The following is a 24,224-nucleotide window of genomic DNA, read 5'->3' as shown; positions in this document are numbered from 1 at the left end:
GCACCCCCTCCCCAGCCGCCTGCATCAGGCCCTGCTGGTGGGGACAGGGGAGGAAGAGTGTGAGATGAGTAAGGCTCAAACCTTGGCAACATCCACACGCGATGCCAGGCTCGGTGGGATGTTGCTTTTTCCAGCGCTGCCCACGGAAGCCCATGCCTGGCGATCCCCACGCGGGTGGCTGGCAGGGTGGGCAGCGGAGGAGGGCTGAGTCGGCAGCAGCGCAGGGGGGATGCGAGGAGCCGGCGGTGGGTGTTTGCGGGGAGGCAGCAGCGTCTGTGCTGTGCGGGTCTTCTCCCGGCCTCCCCGGGAAACTGGGAGAGGGCTGGGGGGGGGGCCCAAAGCTGAACCCCAGACCTTGAGCCCAGGGCCCTGGGGCCATGCAGGGGGCTGCGAGGCAGCCCCTTCCCCTGGGGTAAGGGAAGGGCCCCACCTGGGGAGCAGAGGGGTGACACCCACCTCTGCCAAAAGGGTTCCCAGTGCTGCTGGGTAACACCAGTGGCTGTCCCCAGGGGCCCCGTGCCCCAGGCCAGCGGCACAGCTGCCACCCGGTGCCTGCACTGGCTCCATCACTCCCTCCGCAGCGCCCCTTGCTCGGGGACAGCACCCACCACGCCATTTTTTGGGGAAAACCCAAGTGCCCTGGGCTATGCGGGGTGGGTGGCAGGAAAGCCCCCAGCCACCGAGCTGAGGGAGGGGTGGGAGGGCAGCGGTCAGTTACCTGTGGGGGTGGCTGCGCCCCAAGAACTGCAGCATGACAGCAGCCCCGGATCTGCGAGAGGCAGGCAGGGTGTTCAAGGGGAAAAGGAGGCGCGGGGCAGGATTCCCAGGGCAAACCCCTTTGCCCGGAAAGGACATTCAGCAGTGGCTGCAGGGAGACGCATCCCTCCTCCCACCGCACCAGAGGCCGAGCAGGACCTTCCTCCACTGCTCACACAGACGCCTCCCACAGATGAGGGACACATTTATTTGTTTTTATTAATTTGTTTCAACCGGTACAGAAGCCACCTGGAGGAGCCATCTTTTTACGCACCCTGGGAAGACACAGGTACCGTAGCCCCCCAGCTCAGGTCACCCATCCCTCAACACCCCTCCACAACCCACCTGACGGAGCTTCCGGCAGAGCTGGGACCGTTCCTGGGCTCCTTCCCGCTTCGCAGCGCAGCGAGCTGCGGCCGTGCCCCCCCCCGGTCGGGTCGGCGGTTGCGGGGCCGCAGTGCAGGCAGGCAGCCGGGCAGCGCAGCGAGCAGCCATGGCTGCAGTGCCTCCTCCGCACCGTCCCGCGGAGCCGCTCGGGCAGGGGGCTGAGATGCTGCGCCAGGAGACCACCGCGGCGAGCTGTAGCTCTGCGATAATTAAACAGCTAACAACGGGCTGGCAAAGAGCCGTCTGCTGCCATCCTTCCCCAGCGGCTGAGGGCTCAGGTGGGGGGAGCGGTGGAGACAAAGGCCCCGATGCCTTGTCACAGCTGGCCACCACGTTTGGCCTTGCTTCCCAGAGCTGCTGCTGCAGCCAGGGCACAGCCCCAAGCTGCATCCCTACTCCTCCAAAAACAGCCTCTGGTGTCCCCGGCGCAGCGACAGAGCGGTGACAGACACCCGGCACCTTCACCTCACCCAAGCAGCAGCACAGATGTGACACAGCCCATCTGGTGCTGCTCTGCAAAGTGACAAAGCGGGCAGGCACTGCCCAAGCCCCCCCCAGCCCCCTGGGACACCACCAGCCTGGGGCTCGGCTGCAAGGACACCAGCCACATCCTCCTACCACCACCATCATTGTGCTGCTGCATAACCAGCAACAAACCAGAGGGCAAAATCTCACAGAACCGCTCATTTCTGCTGGTTGGCTTTAACCCATAGCAGCTCCCAGGCCTGTTCCTGGCTGAGTGACACAGAAAGTGCTTCTGTCCCCTGACCTGGGCCTGCTCCTGTACCACAGCATCCTCCATCCCCCACAGCGCCCACACCATGCTGTCCCATGGCTTCCCTGCCACCAGTGCTGCACATGCAGGGGACAAATTAAGGAGTTTCATCCAATTTCTCTCTTTTACCCACTATATTGCACTGTACCCCCAAGGAAAGCAGAGGTTAGAGATAGGCCCTGTGAACACGGCCCTGCGCACACCACCTCTGGGCTGCAGCCTGGAGAGCCCAGCCTGCCCCAGCACGTAACTGTGCAGCAGTTGAGCAGGATGCCTAAAATTCTAACAACGATAAAGGTCTCCATGTGCTTCTGGAAAACATCAGAGCCAAAAGCATAGCAACAAGTTTTTGTTGTTTACGAAGGCACCTTGTACAGAGACAAAAGTATCCCAGCACATGCACACTGAGCCAGCAGATATTTAATTCTTGAAACAAACACCAGCCCTGGCACTGCCAGGGATGAGAGGTTTTTCTAGATCCAGACCAGCTGGAAGGCTGGCTCAACAGCTTTCACCAGCAATATTACAAAACATGAACCTTTGGGGTGTAACAGCTGCAAGAGCTCAGTGCTCTGCAGATGTTTCCTGTGGCTGAGCTGAGGGACCTTGATTTTGAACACTAATTGAGTCTCTGAAAGCACCTCACACGTAGAGCAGTGTCACCCCCCTGCCCTCAAACCCCTCCAGGTCATACCCACAGAGTCATGTATACAACAAAGCTGCAAAAAAAAAAGGGGAGATAACAAACCATTTAGCCTGACCCTGTGTTAACACTGCAGATCAGCGCAGTGAGCTGATGACTCTGGCCCTTCAGGAGGGCATGGAAACACAGTGATGTTTCAGCAAGATGGCAGGCTGCACGTGGCTCACTGGAGCCCCATTTATTACAGAGACTGTTATCAAACCGTCCCAGTCCCCGTGGGCTCAGTCTGCCCCTGGCTGGGACGGAAGCGGTCCAAGAAGTCCAGGTAAGCCTTCTTCTGTGGCGCAGCTGCAGGGACGAAGTGCCCGCCGGGGTGGGTGAGGACAACAGGCTCCACGAAGTGCTGGGCCAGCTCTCTGCTGAGAGGGGCAGCGATGACAGCATCAGCATCGCCCACAACATGCAGCGTGGGCAGGGCAATGGGCTCCTGGTAGAAGTGGCCGTGAGCCGGGGCACGGCTGGCAAAGCCAGCCACCAGGATGGCGAAAGCCACGGGGAAGCGGGGGTCGCCGCGGGCCCGCAGGGCGCAAACCATGGCTGCCAGCGCCGCGCCCTGGCTGAAGCCCAGCAGCCCGTCAAAGGGCCCGTGCTCTGCCAGCGCCGCCGCCACGGCCGCCAGCGACTCCTCCAACCCCGCCGGCGCCGCCGCCACCTCCCCCGCCTCAAAGGTGCCAGGCCCAGAGAACCACCAGCCGCGGGGTGGGTCGTCCCCGTCGTCGTCCTCGCCGCCGCCGGGCACGGGGTGCGGGGCGTCGACCGCCACCAGCTCTACGCGGCCACGCAGGGCCTTGCGCAGGGCGCCGGTGCGCTGGCGGAAGCGACGCTCGCTCTGCCGGTAACCGTGCAAACCCAGCAGCCGCAACGGCCTCCCCCCCGACATGGCGCCGGCCGCCACCGGAAGCTGAGATCGTCGCTTCCGGCTGACCCCCCCTTCCCGCCGAAACACCTCGCTCCCATTGGACGGCATAGCCAGCGGGGGCGGGCGCTGCTTCACGCTGAGGCGCCAGCGCGCCCCCTGGCGGCGGGAGGCCGGGGGCGGTGCGGGGAGGGAGGCCGGGGGCGGTGCGGGGAGGGAGGCCGGGGGCGGTGCGGGGAGGGAGGCCGGGGGCGGTGCGGGGAGGGAGGCCGGGGGCGGTGCGGGGAGGGAGGCCGGGGGCGGTGCGGGGAGGGAGGCCGGGGGCGGCCCGGGACTCCCGGTGCTCCCGGGGGCGGCCGCGGGCAGAGCCTGCAACACGGCCAGGCCTTGCCAGGAGCTCCCCCGCCGGCAGCCGGCGTGCTCCTCGCGGGCAGCGGTGCCGGCTGGGTGCGTCCCCACCCGTGCCGGTGCTGGTACCGGTAGCCCCGGCGGTGCTTACCCTCGGGGCGTGGGGGCCAGCGGTACTCCCCGGCCGGGTCCTGGAGCGGGGTGGCAGTAGGACGGGGTGCGGGCTGCGCTCAGGAGGCTGCCGTGCCCCCGGTGCTCGGCCTTTCCTCACCCTCCACCGGCGGGGGGGGCGTGGACGGCTTCCCCTGCAGCAGAGAGAGGGGGGTCGGGATGGGGCCCCGGCCCTTGCCTGACCTGCGCTGCGCCTGCGGGTGCTCAGCCCACAGCACCCCACGGGGCACGGCTGGGGGGGTCTCTCCTCCCGGGGAGCTGCGAGGCAAGGTGGGTGCTCGCCCCGGCAAGGGCTGGGGGGGTTCGCGTGTCCCCCATAGCCGGGCTGGCCCCGGCCCCGTTACTGTTCACCGGGAACGAAGCCACAGGGTGGCGCTTTTGACACGTGGCACTGAGCACCGTAAGGCACCGCACGATGTATGGCACAGGGCACCGTGCGGCACTGCACGCTGCACGGCACCGGGCACCGTACGGCACTGGGCACAGCACCGGGCAGTGTATGGCACCAGGCACTGTATGGCACCGCACACCAGGCACAGCACTGGGCACCGCACCGGGCAGCGTACAGCACCAGGCACTGTGCAGCACTGCACACCGTATGGCACTGGGCACCATACGGCACCATATGGCACTGCATACTGTATGGCACCGGGCGCTGTATGGCACCAGGCAGCATGCGCCACTGCACACTGTATGGCACTGGGCACAGCACCAGGCAGTGCACAGCACCAGGCACTGTATAGCACCAGGCAGCATACGGCACTGTGCACTGTATGGCACCGGGCAGCATATGGCACCAGACACTGTACGGCACTAGGCACTGTACGGCACCAGGCACCATATGGCACTGGGCACCATACAGCACCAGGCGTGCAACCTGCACCGATGCCCCCACCACCTGTTCCCTCCACCCGGCACAGCCACCAACAGCAAAGGGACAGAGAGGGGACCCGCTGCCCCGGTGACACCCTGTGCCCCGGTGACACCATGCTGCCCACCTGGGCCGGCCGGCTGCGGCGCGGAGGCTGTGCGCTGGCGTGGTTCACCGTCCACGGCCCCAGGGACTGGCTGGCGTAGAAGTCCATGGGGTAAGGCTGCTGCCACTCGATGTCCTGGAGAGCCACCGCGGCCTGCGGAGGGGACATGGAGCTGAGTCCCAAGCCGTGCCGCTGCAGGGGTCCCAGCACAGCGGCTAGATGTGCCAAGCAGGGCGCTGCCGGAGCGAAGGTCACGGCACTGGGAATCCCACTGGTTTTACAAGAGATCAGAAATGCCGGTGGCGCACCCAGACTGTGCATGGAGCGCAGGCATGGAGAGGAGAGGACACTGCCCGGCTGCAGGGATGGCAGCTTGCAGCACCACGGCTCCGCGGGAGGCTCTGGCACATCACCCCAAGCCAGGGCTGGTCCCCCTAAAACAGGAGGGGGTTTCTCACCTCGTAGGGCGTCAGCAGCGGCTTGCTGAAGGCTTCTCCCCAGTCGATGGAGAGCCGGGGACAGGCTACCTGCACCCACCTGGAAGGGAAACAGGGCAGCAGATCAGGATGAGCATTTTGGGAAGAACAAGCCACGACGAAGCCCCACAGCAGCCCCCCAGAAAGAAGCCAGGTGGGCAGGGAGCAAGGTCCCTACTGTGCTGGAGCCACCTGCCAAGGACAGCCATGTCCCCTCCCTTCCCGGTGGGCACAGCACGCACAGGGATGCACACTGCCAGCCCAAGTGACAGCAAGACAGACATGGCAGGGATGGCTTCCAGCAGGAACTGGAGGCCCTGACAGCGATGTGGCACCCTGGGGACCCCAGTGTGAGGGGCTGGAGGTAGGTCAGCAGCACTCACGCATCCACGTCAGGGAAGAGCCGCAGCTTGCTTGGGAAGATCTCAGACAGCAGCACCCGCACGAAGGGCCGGCCCAGGGCGCGGAGACGCAACTCCAGGTGCTGTGGGGAGAAAAGGCACCCAGAGGGTTTAGGGGAGCCCAGACGGATGCCCCTGGCAAGCCCCACAAGCCCTTTCTGGCCATCAGACTCTCTGCGAGTCCCAGCTCTGCCCCACAGCCACATCGCCTCAGCAGTCACAGGCCAGGTGCAGTGACAGGGGCCACGGCTCTGGCTCGTGCCTGGCTCTCCCCAGCGCGTGCCTCAGCTTAATGAAGTAATTACCACTCAATGACAACAATCTGTTCTCGTTAGTGGCTGCCTTCCCTGGGATGCCTGCCTGCAGTGGGCTGGATGCGGCCAGAGGCTGCAGGAGGAGGAGAGGGGCCCAGGAGGGGCCAGGGATGCCCTTGTCCTCTGGAGCTGGCCACTGGTTGTCCCCTGCCTAGCCGTGCCTGTGTCCTGCCTGCTGCAGAACAGCAGCTGTTGGGACCTCGGCACCTGGCTCTGCCCGCTGGTCCCTGAACTGCCCCAAATCTCACCTGTGGCTCCCCCAAAATTTCCAGGTGTGAGCAGGGCCACCGTGCTCGAGGCACCCCACTCCCATGGGGCAGGACACTGTGGTCCTGCTCCCCTCACCCAGCCGGGATGCAGAAAGCACCAGCATGGTGGCTGAACAGGGATGTGAACTGGATCGGAAGTTCATCCAATTAAAACAAACCCAGGGAATTAATTGCCAAGCTGCCTGGGGGGGGGGGGGGCCTCCAAGGCTGGCCAGCTCTCCCCAGTGAGGGGCAGGTTTAATGAGCCTTTGTCTGGCCTCCCTCATCCACTGCTAATTGCCCTGCCTGCTCAGCTCAGGGGCACGCAGATCCAGGCCAGTGGCAACCGAGAGGCTGCCAGCAGTACTGGGTCAACCCTCACCCCGGCAGCATGGCCACTGTGCCAATGGTGCCATCGCTACCAGTCCTCCCCCCAACCCAGGAGCAGTGCCCAGGGGGGGCCATGGGGAGGGGGTCAGTACCTGCAGGATGCGGGGGGAGCCCTGGCGCCCCAACGTGCCCAAGATGAGCCCCCAGCAGTGGGCACCGGTGGCGGTACGGATGGCGTCCTGCCGAGCGCGGCGCATACGCTCATGGCCGTAGTGCTCCTGGGAGAAGACCTTGCTGTAGGGATCGTACCTGCAAAGCAGAGCCAGGCTCACATGTGCCCCATCACCTGCTCGTGCCCCACCACCTGCCCCCCTCCATGCTGGCCCCAAAAGATGCCCATCCCTCATCAGCACCAATTGCCTCCCACAGCATCCCTGCCCCTGGCCAATGCAGGGTCCAGCTGGCTTGTCAGTGTGGGGACAAGGATGGGGACAAGGTGAGTGCCCCACTGCAGACCCCTAACACCTGGCATAGCCTGGGCTCCACGTTCAGCTTCATGCTCAGCTCTCCCCCTCCCACCCCGGCTCATCAATTATGAAGAAATCTTTGATTTGTTGCTTTGTTTGACGAGGAGAATTTTAATCAAATCCCACTCGGGTTTCGGCAGCTTCACCAGCGCCATAAACCTGACGTGCGCCTCCCGTTAGTAACAAACGACCTACTAAGAAATTCAGATTTCGCCAAATGGGCCCAGCCTTTCACTCTTGATATTTCACCTGCTTTCAGCGGCCTCATCATCGCGCTTTATGGTCTCTGCCTGCAGCAGCCTGCCTTTAATGGCTGCACCTCCACGAGCTTTCACAGGTACTTGTCAAAATGTTTATATTCAGCCAAAGTAAATGGCTGGCGTTCATCTCCCTGCCGCACCTCTTCACCCGCCCTGCGACCCCTCGCCTGCCTGTGCCCACTGCAGGCAGCTGCCTGCTCAGCCCTGGGCTGGGGGGTGCTCCTGGGGTGCCTGGTGGGGACAGTTGGTCCACGGTGTGCTGGAGGAGCTGGGGTGCTCCCCGCTGTGGGGCTGCTGAGGACCACAGTGGGTGCCCGCGGGCTGTCCCTACCTGTATGCAGGTATCCCCGGGTTGGCAATCATGATGGACTCCAGGTGGAAGCGCCCGTCGCCTAAATACCTGCCGAGAGAGGAGGAAAATCTACAGCACATGGCAAACAGCAGCACCCACCCGTGTGCCTGCTGGTTTCCCGAGCCCTGGTGTGTGGAGATGCCGGGAACCCAAGTTCCCGTGCTGGGATGCAGGGGCAGCAGGCATAGCCAGGGCTCCCTGTCTCTGCAGCCCCCCGGCACGCTGGGGTGGGGAAGCAGCCGTGCTGGGGGCAAGGAGGGATGCCCACGCCAGGTGGCCAGGAGCTGCTCCATCTCAATGGCTGGTTCTAGACGTTGCTGCTTCCATTTCTAATCGGATTTCAAGTCAGCAATTACATTTCAAAGCCTTTCATTCAGCTGCCCTAATGGAGTGAGGGCTTGGAAAATGAATTCAGACGTAAAACTTGACTAGATTTTGCCCTTAATTGGAGAATGACATTTTGGGAGATCAAAGCTAATTTGTCTGCAAAAGTTAGCCCCAGAGACAGGGGAAAGAAGAAAATAATAACGCAGGGAGGACGCAGGTAGGCTGGCAGTGTGTACCTGCAGGGGTGGCTGGTCGGTACCGTACCGCAGCTCCTCCGGCAGCAAGAGCGACCCACTCTTGACAATGTGGTGCCAGCCTGGCCACCCTTGCCTGATCCTGATGCTCTCAGGGAGAGATGGAAAGCAGCACCTTCCCCGCACACCAGTGCGTCTCAGAGTGAAACCAGAGCCCCCCATCCCGACCCTGTGCCCAGCAATCATGAGCCCCACTCCCCGTATGGCTGTGCTCACCGTCGCTGTCGGCTCCTGGCAGGGTGGGCAAGAAGGGGGTTGGCAGGGCGAGGACCCACACCTGGGCTCCCCTGCTCCCCCCAAGGGTGGGGTCCTTGTATTTATTTATTCTGCAGTACACTGTATTCACACTACATTAAGCATTTCCATTACCTAAAATAATTAGGTGATAGGAAGCGAAGTGCTCCCTCTAATTTGCTGTCCTTAAATAAAATTAATGTTGCTGTGATGTTGGGCCCTGGCCATTTGTCTTTTCCAATTATCTACCCGCCCTTCCATCTATTATCTATTCTGATATACGACTCAATTATTTCCTCTGGGCTACGAGCGCACGCCACTCCAAGCAGTGCAGGGAGCTGGAGGGGGTCCGTCCCAGCCTGCAGATGTCTCCCTGCTGCCCCCCAGAACTGCCCCATAGCTGGGCAGGGAGTAGAAGCAGGGTGGGCAGCCTGGGCCAGGCAGAAGGGTCCTGGAGGACCCTGGGTACTTACACAACGGCATCAATGTCCTGGGCGAGCCGGGGTGATGTGCAGCCCAGGATCTCCCCTGGGGACAGCGGTTTGCACTGGGGCACACACACCTTGTACTGGGAGCGCAGCTCCTGTGACGCTGCCTGTGGGAGACATGGGGTCAGCGGGGACAGACTGTGGCACAGAGCACAGCCAAGGCCAGCTGTCCCTGGCACCACTGGGCACACTTGGGGACACCCCAACCCTGGCAGTCCCAGCTCCACGGGGCACCAGCGGCAACGGCTGTGCTGTTGTGTCCCAGCACAGTGGCAGTGGAAGCGAGCCCGTCTCCTTGGGGCAGCACTGTCACAGAAGGTAACAGTCCCACGCAGCCAAGATGTTCAGCGAGGCTCAGCCAACGTATCAATTAAAAGACAAGGGGAAATGCTTAATGCTTTGATAACCCCATGTTTAGATAGTCATGGCTCAAAAAGCTCATTCATCTCCTCCCGTCCTGCCCAGCTGGCCATTCCGGGGCAGACAGACAGACCCGCCGGAGCTTCCCCTGCCACTGCCAGCACTGCATCAAAATGCCAAGTGCTCCACCGCCTGCCCTGACATTTACAGAGCAGCTCCCGGAGGGAGCCAGGGAGGGGTGCCGCCATGAAACATTGATCAGAGTTATTATGAAGTACTTGATCAACATTACGGCAGCAGCATATTATCGCACTGACACATCAGAGGGGAACCGTCACCACCAGTACCCTGGAGCAGCCACTCCAGCCCCTGAGCTGGGGCAGGGAGGGACTGAGCCAGGGCCAGGGCCAGGGGAGATACAAGCACCATCCCATGCCCTGCAGTGCCAGGGGTCTCCATCTCACCTGCACCGTGGAGACAAACTGGATGGTGCTGACAAGGGCTAGGGATGTGCCTGCTGCAAAGTTGAAGCGAATGGTCTCAAGGAAATGGGATGTGTCGATCTTTATGTCCACGAACACGTAGAGCATCTTCAGCCCCTGTGTGGCATCGATAGGAACTGGTGAGAGGAAAAGAGAGGGTGTGAGTGTGGGATACAGCTGGGGCCCTAGCAAGCCCCCGGCTGCTGCTGCCTGCAGCTGGGGAATAAAGCATGTTGGTGGGGCTCCCTGCACCCCAGCCTCCCTGGTGTGGGCAGGTCAGAGTGGGCTGTGCCACCCCTCTGCCCATGCCAGCACCCTGGGCAGGGGGTGCAGATGGGAGCCGTGGAGAGCACCCGCTTGTTTCTCTCCGGATAATGGCAGCCTGGGGAATCAATGAACACAAATCTAATTACCCCTGGTGCTAAGAAGCCTGTGTCACCACGATTAAGTGAATAATTAAAGTACACAGAGTCCACATCGATCCACAGCTCCGCGTTCACTTCCCATTTTGGTGCTCTTCACCTGATCACAATTAAGTGCAAATTACTCCCTCCCACGGGGCACGTGGGGCCCAGGAGGGAGAGGGCAAACGCCTGTGTGCTGCGCAGGGACGCACCCCGCTGTCGGCTGCGTTGGTGATGAGCACTGTGGGCAGCCCGAAAGGAGCTCAGCACCCTCTTAGCGCTCCAGGGTGCCCTGCAACCCATCCAGCCCCGCGCAGCCAAAGACCACACAGCCAGAGACAGTGGCTGGTGGCTGGGCTGGTGACAGGCAGCCTGGTAGTGCCTGCCTGTCCCTGCAGGGAGCAGCTTCAGATGTGACTCCCGTCCCCTGGAGCAGCCCGACTCTTGCACTGGCACACTCCCGAGCACTGCTGGATACGGCCCCTTCCTCCCCTTTTCACTGTTCATTCATGAATAGCAGGCTACAAACCACGGGTTTTACACTCCCTGTTCCAGTGGTGCCCATAACCCTCCTTCCGCAACAAAGCACCTAGCACAGGCATTTATCACTGCAAACACTCACGCTGATGTGGTTTTCAGGACAGAGTTCTCAACTGGGGAGTCAGTATTTCATACAGAGCCTGATGCAATTCTTCAAACTCATTTATACAGCCCCATAAACGTCCGGGAGGGCCGCCAGGTGCCGGGAGCGTGGCAGCAGCAGGGATGCGCACGCCTGCCGCTTGCTATGGCAATTCTGCTGATCCACCTTAAAACCCAGAGCGTCTTATTGTTATTTTTGGGCTGATTCCATCCTGGGTGGACTTCAAAGTTAGCAGCATCTGGGACAGCAGCGCAGTTTCCATGGCAACTGGATCCAGAGTACTGTCCGCCTGGGGAGCACACAGCCTCCTCCTCCCGTCCCCGCCCAGCCTGTGCTGCACCCGCAAAACTGCCTTCCCTGGCCCTGTGCTGGGGCAAGCAGGACGCCCAGGCTGTCACTACCTTCCAACTTCAGCCCCCCAAAGCCCACTGCTGCGGGGCTGGGGGTGAGAGCAGCCCCATCTCCACCGGTGGCTCCGGAGCAAGCGGCGTCCTGCCAAGCCATGGCCCTGCTGCCCTGCTCTTGTGCACAGGGCTGCGATTTGTGTGCTGCGGCAGCGCATGGCTGAGCAGGACGAGCACGCCCTGCTGCCCCCAAAATCCTGCCCGCAGGCAGCCGCCCAGCCAGCCTGGCCCCATCCAAAGCCAGCAACCGAGGCTGGAGAACAGAAATCCCTTTGGGGAGGGATTAGCCCTTGGCACCAAGTCTCCGAGCTGATGTAGAGCAGGGCGGGGAGCTGCTCGGCATGGCAGGGTGGCAGCAGCACAGCCTCTGCAGTGCCACGCATGGCTGCCTCGGCAGCGCCCTGGGGCCGAATGTCACCTACTCAGGCAGCTGTGTCCGTAGTGAACCAAGAAGTCAGCACCCAGGGCCCGGGCCGTGTAGTCATCCACGCAGCACGCGCCGTAGGTCACATCGCCCATCACCACCGCCTCTGCGCCTGTGAACCTGCGGGGAGGCACAGCAATGAGGGTCACGGCTGGCTGCCATCGCCACAGCCCACGTCCTGCCCCCCAGCCCCGTGGCACGCCACTAACGGGGGACAGCGCGCTGCCATCGAGCCCTTCGCCACGCGCCAAAGAGGACAAGCACTGGCTACTCTCCGAGATGTCAACATGATTAAGCTGGAGAGCGGTAATCCGCCTCTTCAATTGGGTAAAGCTGTTTGCAATTCAGCGGATTATCCGCTCATCAAACAATACGCTGCCAGCTTCCTAATGCTCCAGCGGGGAGAGGAGCGGAGGGAGACCCAGTGCAGCGTGGTGCTGCCGCTCCCACCAGCCAGCCCCTGGGACCAGAGGCACCAGGATGGGCACAACAGCTGCCCTGGCATCCCCAGCTGTGCCAGCCAGGCTGGCCAAGCCTCCACCCTGTGCCCAGGCACCGCGTGAGCCAGCACACCCTAGCCCACACCTGGCTGTGTCACCCAAGGGTGCCAGTTTGGCCAAGCTGGGTGCACTCCAGGAGCAGCTGGTGCTTAGGTGGCATTTGGCGAGGAAAAGCACCAAAAAAGATTGTGCTGTCCCCCATCCCTGCTCCGACATCCCATTGCTCCAGCATGAGTCCACCTGGCACCTGCTGGCCAGTGGAAGGGCACGCACCAGCACCGGGTGATAAAGCCAGAGCTCTGGCATGATTTAAAGGCGCTACCTTTGTGGGTATTTTATTGCACCAATTTGGGGGATTATTAGCTTGGCTGCCTTCCCAGGGAGCTGCCGTGGTAGTTTACGGATGAAAGCAGGTATCGCGATGACAAAGCCGCACGCCTGGAGGGGCTGCTTAAACCAGATGCTAATTCCTTATTTACACTGAGGTTGCACCAGCAGCTGTAGTTTGGTGCCAGCGAGGATCCCCCTGCTGCCAGCACGGGGCTGGGGCGAAAGGGCCAGGGGAGGAGGACACCCCAGCACAGTGTCACCCCCTGCCAGCACCCGGTGTTGGCTGGGGGCCAGGGTCCCGCGCGCTCCCCCCCAAGCGCCAGGCAGGGAGCGTTACGTCGGCAGCAAGAATAGAAATGGTGGGCAGAGCTGGGCAGATGGCAGAAGGTGGAGAAATGGCGGAGTGTGCTGAATATTAACAGCTCCGGCCCATCCGTCAGCGCCCAGGGAGGGGGACAGGGGAGCAGCTCTGCTGGAGCATCCCCAGAGAGGGGGCAAAGCCATCCCTACCTCCCGTGTCCGGCTTGGGCATCTCCCGTTCCCTGCAGTGTCCCAAGGGCTGGCGATGCAGTTAGGACCGTCAGAAGATGGACCAGATCCCGTGGTCCCTTGCTGCCAGCGTGGCCCGGATGGGAGGGTGGCTCCTCTGCTGGCTGCATGGCTGAGCCATGGGGCTGGGGGTTGCTGCGGAAGGTTCGAGAAGGCTCTCCCCACCCCCCTCAAGCCCCCAGCCCCCTCCTCTAATGAGAGGTGATGAGATGAACATGAATCAGACTCCACACATCTCAGCAAAAGTGGAAAATTATTCAGCTCCTTAAGATTCAGGACGGGGAGGTCTGACTCAGAACAGCAGCCAGCGCCGCTTAATTTTTTATAGATTAAAATGTATGCAAATTGGCCCAAACCCCAGAGAAAGTCCCTGGGGGTGAAGAGCAAGAAAGTGAAATAGCAACAGCAGAGGGAGGAGGGCAGAGGCTGGTGGAGGCACCCATGGCCCCTGCCCAGCGTGCAGGGCTGCAGGCAGCAGTACATGGCCACCAGCCAGTGGGCAAGGAGAGAGGGAGCTGAGTGAGCCCTGCCCCAGCCCCGGGGAATCATCCTGCTCTGGCTGCAGGGAGCAGAGCCACAGTGAAGCAGGGAGCAAAGAAGCTGCGGGACGATGTCTGATGAGGAGGGAGCCCAACAGTACTGGCTGGCTGGGTGCTGGCAGCGTGGCGGTGCCGGCAGGGGAGGCAGAGGCAGCAGGACAGCACGTGCCGGGGTCGCCCGCGCTGGCTGGGCTGGACAGCCGAGTGGAGCTGCAATCATCTCCCGAGACAAATCAAAGGCAACCACGGGGGCCTCCCCTTGATGTTTTAATCAGTTCGGTGTCGCCAGAGCCTTTCATCAAACTACAGAGGAAGGAAACGTCAATTAGCAACCACCTGCCTCCGACACAGGCCAAGGAGCTGCTCACCAACCAGATCGGAGCGGGATGCGGGCGAGGGGCAGCCATGGGAGCATCCTTGAGGGGGTTTCACGTCCCCGCAACTCATCACAGCCGCGGATGGGTCCCAGCAGCATGCCAGCAGGGAGGATGCGATGAACGGGGCTGTCCCCACCCAGCACCAAGCCGCTCACTACAGCTGGGAGCTCATGAATATTGAGCATGTGGGGAGGTTATTCATCTTTTACGTCCTGCAAACCCCAGCTCATTCTGAAAAACCACCCGGCCTTAGCATTTTTCTCATCTCCCCCTAATTCATTATCTCCTCCTTTAAACAGATGGCTCCCAAAATCCCATTTATAAAGCGCAATGCTCAGCATTGGCAGGACACGTGCTTGGGTGGGTCAGGTCCCGGCCACGATCCCGGTTGCTGGGATCCCCAGACCCTCCCAGCCCCACTCTCCCCTGGCTAGCGCAGGACGGAGGAAACAGCAACCCGGGGACAAGTCTGGGGGCTGAAAATGCTAGGACAGAGACAGGTACGCATGGGGCCAACATGTCCCCAAGCATGGGGCAGCCAGTCCCTGTCACCCAAGTGCCGGCAGTGGGCTGGTGCAGCCCTGATTTACCGAGTCACCTCAAAAAAAAAAAAAAAAAAAAGAGCATCTGCTGCTGGCAGGAGCATGGGGTCCCCTGACACCACAGCAGCGCATGAACGATACCGTCCTGGTCCTCACCCCATGAAGCAGAGCTGCTCCCGCCGGCAGAGTGGAGTCCTCAGCCCCAGCATGTCCATCGTGCCTGGTGCCACCAGACCTTTGTGGGGAGGGGACTGAAGGGACCGGGCTAAGAGCAGCCAGCCCTGGCACCGTGGAGCTGCTAGAGGATGAAGCCGGCACTCTGGAGCGTCCCATCCTGCTGGGGACAGGGACATGGAACAGGCTGCTCCTTGCTTTGGAGCCATCTGCCTCATCTGCGCGTGGCCCTTCACAGCATGGTCACATTGTGGCGTGGTGTCACCTCCCTGCTGGGAAATGCGTGGGGATAAGCAAGAAAGTTATGCCCTGCAAATACCCCACGCCCTGTCCCCCAGGGGAAAGGCAGAGCACCCCGATCCCCCCCTAGACACTAAACCCGCTGCCTGCCCTGTGGCACCCAAGCCCAGCCCATCTCGGGGGTAGATGCCAGTGAGTGCCACTGTCCTGGGGTGTGGGGACTGAGCGCAGCCCCAGCTGAGAACAATACACTTAATTAGCAGAGAAGCCCATCACCAAGCCCCATTACCAGACTCCCAACTTCATTAGCACAAGAAGGCTGCACGTAATTAAATAATGAGTTTGCAATTTTACTGCAAACGGTGCTGGAAGAGCCCCGTTGCAGCTGGGCAATCACTGCCCGCAGGCAGTACGGGGGCCCTGCAGAGCATCTGGAAGTGGGTCAGGATGGAAACAGAGAGGTGTGTGTCTCCACAGCCCCACAGAAACAACCATCTCCAGCTGGATGATGTCCAAGGTCCCCTGAGTGGACCTCTCCCTCTGTCATCACTGGAGGTACCAGGGCTAACTCCACCACGCCAAGGGGCACATCCCGGGGGTACCCCAGCTTTGCTGGCTCTGTAGCTGTAAAAAACCAAAAGTAAAGCAAACCAAGGGCCCAGCGTACAGTGGTGGCAAAGCCACTCCAGCCATCATGTGCCCAGATGGTGCCTGTCCTCTCTTCCCCACAGCTGGGCCACAGTGCTGCCCGTCGGTGCCAGCACCCCAGGCTTGGTGGGGACACAGGGAGCCAGTGCAGGGCACACGGTGGTGGGCACCACACCTGCAATGGTACATCCCAGCCCTGGGAGGTGACAGCCCTAGAGACCCCCGCCACTCCCCCCTGCCCGGTCCCCATCACACCATTACCACCGGACTGAGGTTTTAAACATCTCCAGTGAAGTGAGAACTTCATTCTCCCTAATGATGCTGTTGTGTGGTTAATGACGGTGATTAAAATCCCTTACACAGCATGCTGCACCAGGCTGCCAGTACCTCCAGGTTGCACTTAAAGGACAAGGGGAGAAGGAAAGGCAGTGCTGGCTGGCAGAGCTACAGCATTGTGCCGCTGAGGCCGGGTCCTGACCTCTGTTAGCATCCCAAGGTGGCCCTTTGGGACCCCCCAGTGATGCTGCCAGCTTCACAGTGCTTGGTGCCACATGTGGCACACCTGCCTGACCAGGTGACACGGTGCCTGTGAGGCACTGGGGACCTGCCAGGCATACCAGCTATCGGGGTATTTTTGTCCTTGCTATCACAGCTGCTGGCCATAGTGGAGCATTTCAAGCTGCTGGGCTGTGTTCATGGACATTTAACTCTTTACCACTCCACCAGAGACGATTCAAGACGCTCTGCCACTCTGACACAGCCCTGCATGCTCCCGGGCATACTGTAGCACAGTCACTGGGATGGTCTGTGCACCCCCAGCCCCGCCTCACGTGGATGGATGCTCAAAAGCCATCAGGCCATTGGGATGTACGAAGGCTGTAGCAGGGCAGCCTGCGTGGGCATCAGGACACCCCTGCCCACCCCAGCATCACCCATCCCCTCTGCCAAGCCAAGGCTGATTAGCAGAAGCTGCTCACCCTGTCACGGCGCAGGGAGATGGAGGGATTAGCAGCTGCGAAGCCTGACAGCCGACTTTATTAACAAGGAATCAAAAGCCCAGCTGAGAGCCCAGCTGATGCGCAGGGAGAGGATGGGTCCGCTCCTGGCTGCACAGCCCCCCCCCCCAAGCTGGTGGTGCAGGGGGCATCGCTGCCACCTCCCTGGCACGACAGCGGGTAGGCTGGGGGGCTGCCCCCCTCCCTGAGCCGTGGTCCGAGCTCCCCCCACGCGCCTCTCCATGCTGCCGCCTCCCAGCACGAGTTACCCTCTGCTGAATTACATCAGCCGTGACAAACGGAGCCAATTTGGAAGGTGCCGTGAGAGCGTCGTGATGCGGTGTCGGCAGCCCGCCGCCCCACCAACTCAGCAGACCCCGGGCCCGCCACCCCCCCCACAGCTGGCCACTTGCCCCAGCGCAGGTTCGATAATAACCAACCTATTAAAGCTAATTAACTGGGCCTCATGCAGGTCAATGCTGTAAGTGCACTATTTCAAAAGCACCAGGCTACGCACCCCATCGGCCTTTCTGGAGGCAGCGGCTGTGACACTTTGGCTATGTCTTCATGCTCGCAGCCCCTCAGGGCTTGGCAAGCATCAGTGCAATGCTGAGAAACCAGACAGAGTGCCTGGAGGGTCCCCATCTGGCAGCCCCCTCCCCTTCTTGCCCCCACTGGGGCTCCCCAGTGGCCTGCTCCCTCCGCCATTGCTGTGGGGGATGCAGTGACACTGCCATTCCCTTGCACAGGTGGTGACACTGCCATCCCCCTGCACGGGGACAGTCAGACCCACAGCCAGCACCATGTCCTCCCTAAGCCACCAGTGCTGCGGCAGAGTGAGGCAATGTCCATGCTCTCAGCCCTCCCCAGCACCGCCAGGCCCTGGTGCAAAATATTTTATTAAAAGGCAGCTCCAGCAGAACGGATAAATACTCCATCTGAGCAGCGGTAGACACGGCTCTGGTTGAGTCGGAACATGCAGGGATGGGCACTGTCACCCCAGGGTCAGCAGCTCCAGGCATGGCTCTGCAGCCATTACCAGAGCACACAGGGGAGGAGATGCTCGCTGGCATCCCCAAACCCCAATTCCCACCAGCAAGGAGGGGGCAGGAGGCTGCGGGGATGGGCTGGGGAGAGGGGCTGCTCGCTGAGCAATGCCCCCCATGGGCACAGGTATCCCTGGCACGCTCAGTCCTCAGGTCCCCCCTGTCCCCAGTGGGAAGGGGACACCCCACCCCACAGCGGATGGTACCCCAAGCCCCCATCCCCAGCCTGGCCGCAGCAGCCACCAGCGGAGCACGCGGCTGCAGAGATTCCCGTCACGTCGGAGGCTCGTCCAGCCCCAGCACTGGGTGAGGAGGGCCAGCAGGAGCGGCGGCGGCCGAGCCACGATTCCACATTAATGCCAGTGATGAATATTAATAGCAGGAACAGGCAGGCACTAACGAGGCCACTTGCTGATTCCCACCTCACCTATGGCAATGTAACTGGGTCCCAAGAGTGTCCCCAAGAGACAGGGACAGGGCTGGGCTCACTCTGCCCACAGCCATAATCCTCCAGCCAGCAGTGCTGGTACCCAGCACAGCCACATCCCCAGCCAGAATGGTGGATGACACCCAGCGCTCCCAGCAAGGGACTGGCAGTTGGGTGTTTCTGGGTGCTGCGTGGTGGCAGCGAGGGAAGGATACAGCCCTCCCGCCCAGCCTCAAAGCCATCCCCCATCCAACCACCAACCCACTGGCACTGCTACATCCCCTTTCTTGGCTGGGCACCTCTACCCACGCAGCACCCACCTCCCACTGCAGCACCCACCTCCCACCGCAGCACCCTTCACCCTGACACCCAGCACCCCTCCTCAGCCCTGTGGAGCACCCCTGGCAGGCAGGGCGAGTCCAGCAGAGATGCCAGCACCCCAGCATCCACCAGGAAGTGGGGCTTAAGGTTTCATTCAGATAAAAGAGCGCCTTAATCCGCTGCCTTTGAAGTCGAAGACATGAAAGCGGCTGGGTGCCAAAGCCGGAGAGGAGGCAGCTCCGCTTAAAGGGACAAGCCCACGCGGAACCACGCACACTCACACCCGTCCCCTGCCCCCCGCACCCGTCCCCTGCCTGCACCCACCTTCCCACTGCTCCCTCGCCCAGCTCGAGCATGGGGCTGCTGCGGTCCTGCGGGGGAAACGATGGCAAAGCAGGGACAAAGCCCACAGGCACGGCCGCCTTCCCACCCGGCACGGCAGCAGCTGCTCGGCTAGCGGTGGCAGGGAGGCAAGCCTGCTCACCCTGGGAAGGCAGCTTACTAATGAGTGCCGTGACCCCGATGGCAGACAAGGCACGCGGTGCTATTAGCACTAATTCATTGTACAAAAACAGAGAGGGGCTGGGGAGGGGGCAGCCGCAGCAGGGAGAAAGCCGGCAGATGGGGAGGGAGGGAAGCGTGCTCGGCAGTAAGGAGATTACGGCCAATTTCTGCAAGGTGCCTGCATCTGGTGCCACTGCAAAGCCCAGCACCTCCAACCTCACCTCCCAACTGGCACAGAAAATGAGGAGAGGAGCCATGGGGAAGGGGCCACCTGGCAGGAACCACTTGCAGTCACCCCCTCTGGGCCATCACCGTGGCCTCAGGCCAACCTCCCCAGCTGGAGAAGGGCTGCCCTGGAGCATCTCCGTGCTGCCCTGAGAGCAGCACAGCTGCAGGAGCAGGATGGGGCCACGGGGATGGATGGCAGGAGACCTGCGTGGCAGCAGTGCCCCACCGCCAGCCCTCCCCTCGCTGGCTGTGCTGCCATGGTGGAGCTGGTGTCAGCCAGTGTCAACAGGGCTGCTCCCCGGCTCCAGCACCCCCTCCAGGACCCTGGCACACTGAGCTTGTCAGCAGCTCCTGGCAGAGCAACACAGCGGGAGGAGAAGCCAAGTGGCAAGGGCCTGGCTGGTGCTGTGCTGGTCCCTGTCCCCAGGTCCCTGCAACCTACTGCGGGGCAGCAGCATTGCCTGTGTCCCGCCAAGATGTGGCCAAGATGTCCCCATGATGCACCTCCCTCAGCAGTAGCCTTGGGCCTCATCCTGCCCAGCGGCTGCCCCCTTCCCAGCAACAGCTCTCACCCCCTCACCAGCCCCTGGAGCCGAGAACGGAAACATGGAAAACCCATCATCTTACCGCTCAACGATGTCTGCGATGGTGCAGGCAAACATGAGGAGCCCTTCTGGCATCTGCAGGGCCACTGGGGAGAGAAATAGCCCCAGGGTTAAGAGGGGCTGGAGAGGATGCCCTGAAGCGGGGACCTGGGCACCAGCCCCCAAGGCCAACGTAGCCAGCTCAACTGGCAGCTGCAGAACAACCCTCCGCAAAACAGCCAGAAACTGGCCAAAAATCCCAGTGGCTCTGGTAGCTGGGGAGCACATGGTGCTGCCTTGGGCCATATCCATTCTCCCTGCTTGCACACACCTCATCCCTTTCTGAGCCCGCTGACGCTGCTGGTCCCTCCCGCTTCCCACAATAATGAGTTCCAGATTTTAATTATGTGCTGCACAGGAAAAGGTACTTTCTTCTGTTTATTTTAAACATGCTCCTAATAATGTAAACGTGTGCCCCTGCTTCTCCCAGTACAAGAAAGAGCGAATAATCATCCCCTATTCAGCCTCTCTGCATCATTCACAATTCTATATCCCTCTATCATATCCCCCTTTGTTCACCTCTTTTCCAGCCAAAGGATCTAAATCTATTTAATCTTTCCTTGTACAGAAGCTGTTCCAAACCTTTGATCATCCTTGCTGCCCTTTTCCACACCTCCCCTCCCTGCTCCTCTCCCCGTTTTGGAAGGGTGGCCAGCAATGACAGTGTTGTGCCTAGCAGGAATTTATTCATCAACGAATGATGCTTCCTGGTTTACTCCTTCCTCACAGCTCGGAACAATCCCTTTGCCTCTGCAGCCCAGCTGGGCCCCCCAGCACCTGGGGTCCAGCCAGAAGCACCCCATGGGTCCCCTCAGGCTTCCCCGGGGCAGTGGGGAGGAGCAGAGACCACACTGGGGAGATGAACAGAGAAGGCCCCACTAATCCCATTGTCATTTCACCTCCTCATCCCACTAAGACATCCCAGCTCCAGTGATATCTATCCAAACATCCTCTCCAAATCCCCCTCCAACAGAGATCCCCGCGCTGCCAAGCCCAGCCCACTGGCCAGTGCGGAGCTGTATAAAGGCTTGACCCAAAGCAGGCTAATCTCACCCTGCCGCAGCCCGCAGGGCCCAGGGAAAGCTGCAGACACTCTGCCAGCCCCTGCCCAACCTAGCAGGGCCAGGCAGCTCAGAGTCCTGGCATTCCCCAGCGCATCTGGGACCATTTGGGACCACCCTCCATCCCAGAACGCCACTAGCAGGCAGACCTGCAAACAGCTTTACCTTCCCCAGCGAGGAGCTGGCAGGAGGCAGCTAGGTCACCCTTTGCCAGCACAGCACTCTGGGGACAGGGGATGGCACTCCAGCCCCCACAAACCCTGCAGGCAGGGCCGGTCACAGCCCAGCGGGAGGCTGCGTTCCCCCAGCAACAAGTCCCTGGCCGGGCTCTGCACATGGATTTTTAAATCCCAGCACGGCTGGCTGGCTGATGGGCTCCGCTCCCAGCTCTGAAGCCTAAATCCCAGCCGCATATTTACATTTAATTAGGAGGTGCCAAGCAGCAAAACACAGCAACGAAAGCCAGAGCGAAAGCCAGAGCGGCACAGCTGGGCAGCCTTGCCGCAACCTGATGGGCAGCCCTGTCTCCCGCACCGCAGCCAGATCGGACTGGACAGCCCTGCAGCCTCTGGCCCCTCGGCATCATAGCCAAGACCAGCTCAGGCAGCAGGTCCTGGAACATCCCCCGTGGTGCCTGCCAGCTCGGTGGCAGCAGGCAAAGACATTCCCAGGTGGACACAGCATTTCAAATCTGGCTCTGCCCAGAGCCCCAAGCACCACACAACCCCATGAGCAGCCCCTGCCCGCATGTGAAGCGAGGGTGGGGACGCTGATGACACCTGGGGATGGAGAGGAAGGCTCCAAGCCCTGATGCCTGTAGCCAGTCACACATGGAGAGCCGGCTCAGCCACAGCAGGATGTGCACGCTGCAGGGGGACAGCCCTGGCACCATCCCACAGCACCACAGTGCCTGCTCCGGGGTCACCACGGCCACTCTCCACCCCTCTGGGGCTACAGCAACCCCCCAAAGAAGGTCCAGATCAGGGTGCAGCGTAGCCCAGCTCCCTGCCAGCCCCTGCAGCCCCCCAGGACCGGGTGTTGCAGGGCTCCCCCTGCCCGGCCCTGGCAGCATGGCAGGAAAACACAGGGAGAGAGGAAAGCAGCAGGGACCTGGCCGGCATCCCAGACACATCTTGCAGGCTGACAGGTCCGTGCAGCTCAACTTGTCCTGTCCAATGTGATTATAATCCAGAGATACAGATCTATTAAACCCCCTCGAGAGAAAGAAAGCTCTCCAAAACAAAGCTTAAACATGCTGGACAGCCCAACACCATCCCTACCCCAGCCTCACCAGCACCACACCCCACCCCATGAGGGTCCCCTTGCTACTGGGGAGCTCAGCAGCACCGACCCGCCACACTGCAGCCCCAGGACACCTTGTCCCCAGAGCTGATGCTCACCCTTCCTGGCCTGAGCCTGCCGGATCCGCCAGATGGTCTTGGGGATCTCGAAGTTGTAGTTTCGGGGCAAGGCCTCCGCCGCCTCCCGCAGCTCCGTGTTCCCAAGGATCTCCTCGGGGATCTGCTGTGCCACATGCCGCACGGGGCCTCGGGCTGCGGGACAAATGGGGTGGCCTAAAGGAGCAACCGGGGAGAGCAGCACACCCTGTACCCCAGGTACCACTGGCATCGTCGCTGCCCTCATGCCACCCCCGGGGACAAGCAGTCAAGGGGTGGGTTTCTGCCCTGCATGCTACTGGCGCTTTTTTGGGGAAACCACCTATTGTTTTGCCCAGAAAGCACTGCTGCAGCTACGTGAAACGCTATGAGCATCGTTGGCTCTCCCCAGACGGGGGGGAACACCAGGCACGACCCCAATGGCTCCTCCACAAGCACCCCGGGGTCACCCCCGGGGGGTCCCTCCTGCCCCATACCAAGAGAATCCCGTTATCCCTCCGGGAAAAAAGGCAACAGCTGCGGGTGAGCTAGGCCCGTCCTCGGGAGCTTCATCCTGAAGGCGGCCCCCGCCAGCAACCGCCCCCCTACAGCTCGGCGAAGCCAGAGAACGGCGGGGGAGTGACAGCAGGGGGATTATTCACTATTTCCAGCCCAACACCGGCACTCATGAGCCACCAAACCCTCCCCGCACGGCCCACGGTCGAACCGCCAAAGGGCCAGCTGGGCCGGGTCGGTGGCGGGGGCGGCCGGGACGGTGGCACCACCGTCCCGGCCGCCCCCGCCACCGACCCGGCCTCCCCTGCTAAAACAAACCCAAATAGCTCCCGGCACCGAGAACGCAAAGTTAACGCGGCCTCGGCCCACCTGCGGCGGTCACCGGGGCCACGCTGCCGACCCTCCCGGAGGCCGCCATGGCTCTGGAGCACGTGAAGGCGGGCAGGCAGCACTAAGCAAACCCCGCGCTAGGCCAGAGCAATCGCCGGCCGAAAGATCGAGTGGAGTAGCGCACCGGCGGGCCCCGACGGGACGGGCGGTGCAGCGGGGACCGATGGGTCTCGGCGAGGTTCTGATGGGCCCTTGGGTGTGCAGCGGGCTGCGCCAAGCGCTGCGATGTCGGGGATGCCCTCCTTCACGTCGGGGTCGTGGCCCAGCCACATCCCCCCGGCCCCCCCTCCCCGGTGCTGACAGACCCTGGGCTGGCGGTCCCAGCATAAACACAGGAACGGGAGCACCGGGACCGTTGTCATGGTAACGGATACATGTGTGTCATATCCCACCCCCCCAGTATCGCGGGACAGAAGCCATGTCCCTGCGAGGCGTGGAGCAGGAGGGTCTCGGGGACAGTGGGGATCCCCAGGGGTGGCAGGGGACCAGGGAGGCAGCGGAACGCCCCCCGGGACAGCGGGGACCCTGGCGGGGCAGTGGGGACATCAGCTCCCGGTGGGATAACAGGACCCCTGTGGGGCAGAGGGGAGGCAGCGAGAGAGATCCTGGACGGTCAGGAGGGACAGTCCGGGGTCAGCGGGGTCCCGGTAGGATGTCGGGACGGCCGTGGGGAGTGCGGAGACAGGAGGGACCGGGGGGGGGGGGGGGGGCAGAAGGGACAGCAGGGACCGGGATGCAGAGGGGACAGCGGAGCTCCCGGTGGGGCATCCGTGCCCCCGGCGGGATGGCAGGGACCCGGTAGGGTGGAGGGGACGATAAGGGGCGGAGGGCACCGAACGGGGCTGCAGGAACCGTGCCAGGGCGGAGGGGACAGCGTGGACAGCAGGGATCCCGATCGGGCAGCGGGACACCGGGA

At 61.9% G+C, this 24,224-nt stretch overlaps 2 protein-coding genes across 5 annotated transcripts; both read right to left on the bottom strand.

Annotated features, from left to right (window-relative positions):
* Positions 1-2,768: 2,768 nt before the first annotated feature.
* OVCA2 (OVCA2 serine hydrolase domain containing) lies at positions 2,769-3,685 on the bottom strand. Its single transcript, XM_040615627.1, has one exon. It carries the CDS (start codon positions 3,586-3,588, stop codon positions 2,818-2,820), a length of 771 nt encoding a protein of 256 aa, XP_040471561.1. The 5' UTR covers positions 3,589-3,685; the 3' UTR covers positions 2,769-2,817.
* A 55-nt stretch (positions 3,686-3,740) lies between these two features.
* DPH1 (diphthamide biosynthesis 1) lies at positions 3,741-23,362 on the bottom strand. Of its 4 annotated transcripts, none has more exons than XM_040615599.1 (12): positions 23,288-23,362; positions 22,427-22,579; positions 19,949-20,012; positions 11,900-12,021; positions 10,009-10,163; positions 9,170-9,291; positions 7,861-7,929; positions 6,895-7,051; positions 5,833-5,933; positions 5,432-5,510; positions 4,995-5,126; positions 3,741-4,130 (listed from the first exon to the last, which is right to left on the bottom strand). In XM_040615599.1, the coding sequence occupies exons 1-12, from the start codon at positions 23,334-23,336 to the stop codon at positions 4,056-4,058; spliced, it is 1,278 nt and encodes a 425-aa protein (XP_040471533.1). In that variant the 5' UTR covers positions 23,337-23,362; the 3' UTR covers positions 3,741-4,055. The 4 variants fall into 4 exon arrangements, with proteins under 4 accessions (XP_040471533.1, XP_040471550.1, XP_040471526.1 ...); XM_040615616.1 differs by lacking the exon at positions 23,288-23,362 and adding an exon at positions 22,900-23,233; XM_040615592.1 differs by lacking the exon at positions 23,288-23,362 and having other exon boundaries at positions 22,427-22,893.
* Positions 23,363-24,224: the final 862 nt, after the last annotated feature.

The sequence above is a fragment of the Falco naumanni genome, chromosome 1, assembly GCF_017639655.2.
Source record: "Falco naumanni isolate bFalNau1 chromosome 1, bFalNau1.pat, whole genome shotgun sequence".
Taxonomy (NCBI): domain Eukaryota; kingdom Metazoa; phylum Chordata; class Aves; order Falconiformes; family Falconidae; genus Falco; species Falco naumanni.
This window is presented reverse-complemented; position numbering and strand designations above follow the sequence as displayed.

Coding starts and splice junctions, on each gene's coding strand:
- OVCA2 (XM_040615627.1), bottom strand. CDS start 3,588: ATGCCGTCCAATGGGAGCGAGGTGTTTCGGCGGGAAGGGGGGGTCAGC.
- DPH1 (XM_040615592.1), bottom strand. CDS start 22,670: ATGAGGGCAGCGACGATGCCAGTGGTACCTGGGGTACAGGGTGTGCTG. Junction 5,511..5,832: donor CTCTTCCCTGACGTGGATGC/GTGAGTGCTGCT, acceptor TTTCCCTTCCAG/GTGGGTGCAGGTAGCCTGTC. Junction 5,127..5,431: donor CGCTGCTGACGCCCTACGAG/GTGAGAAACCCC, acceptor TCCCCTCCGCAG/GCCGCGGTGGCTCTCCAGGA.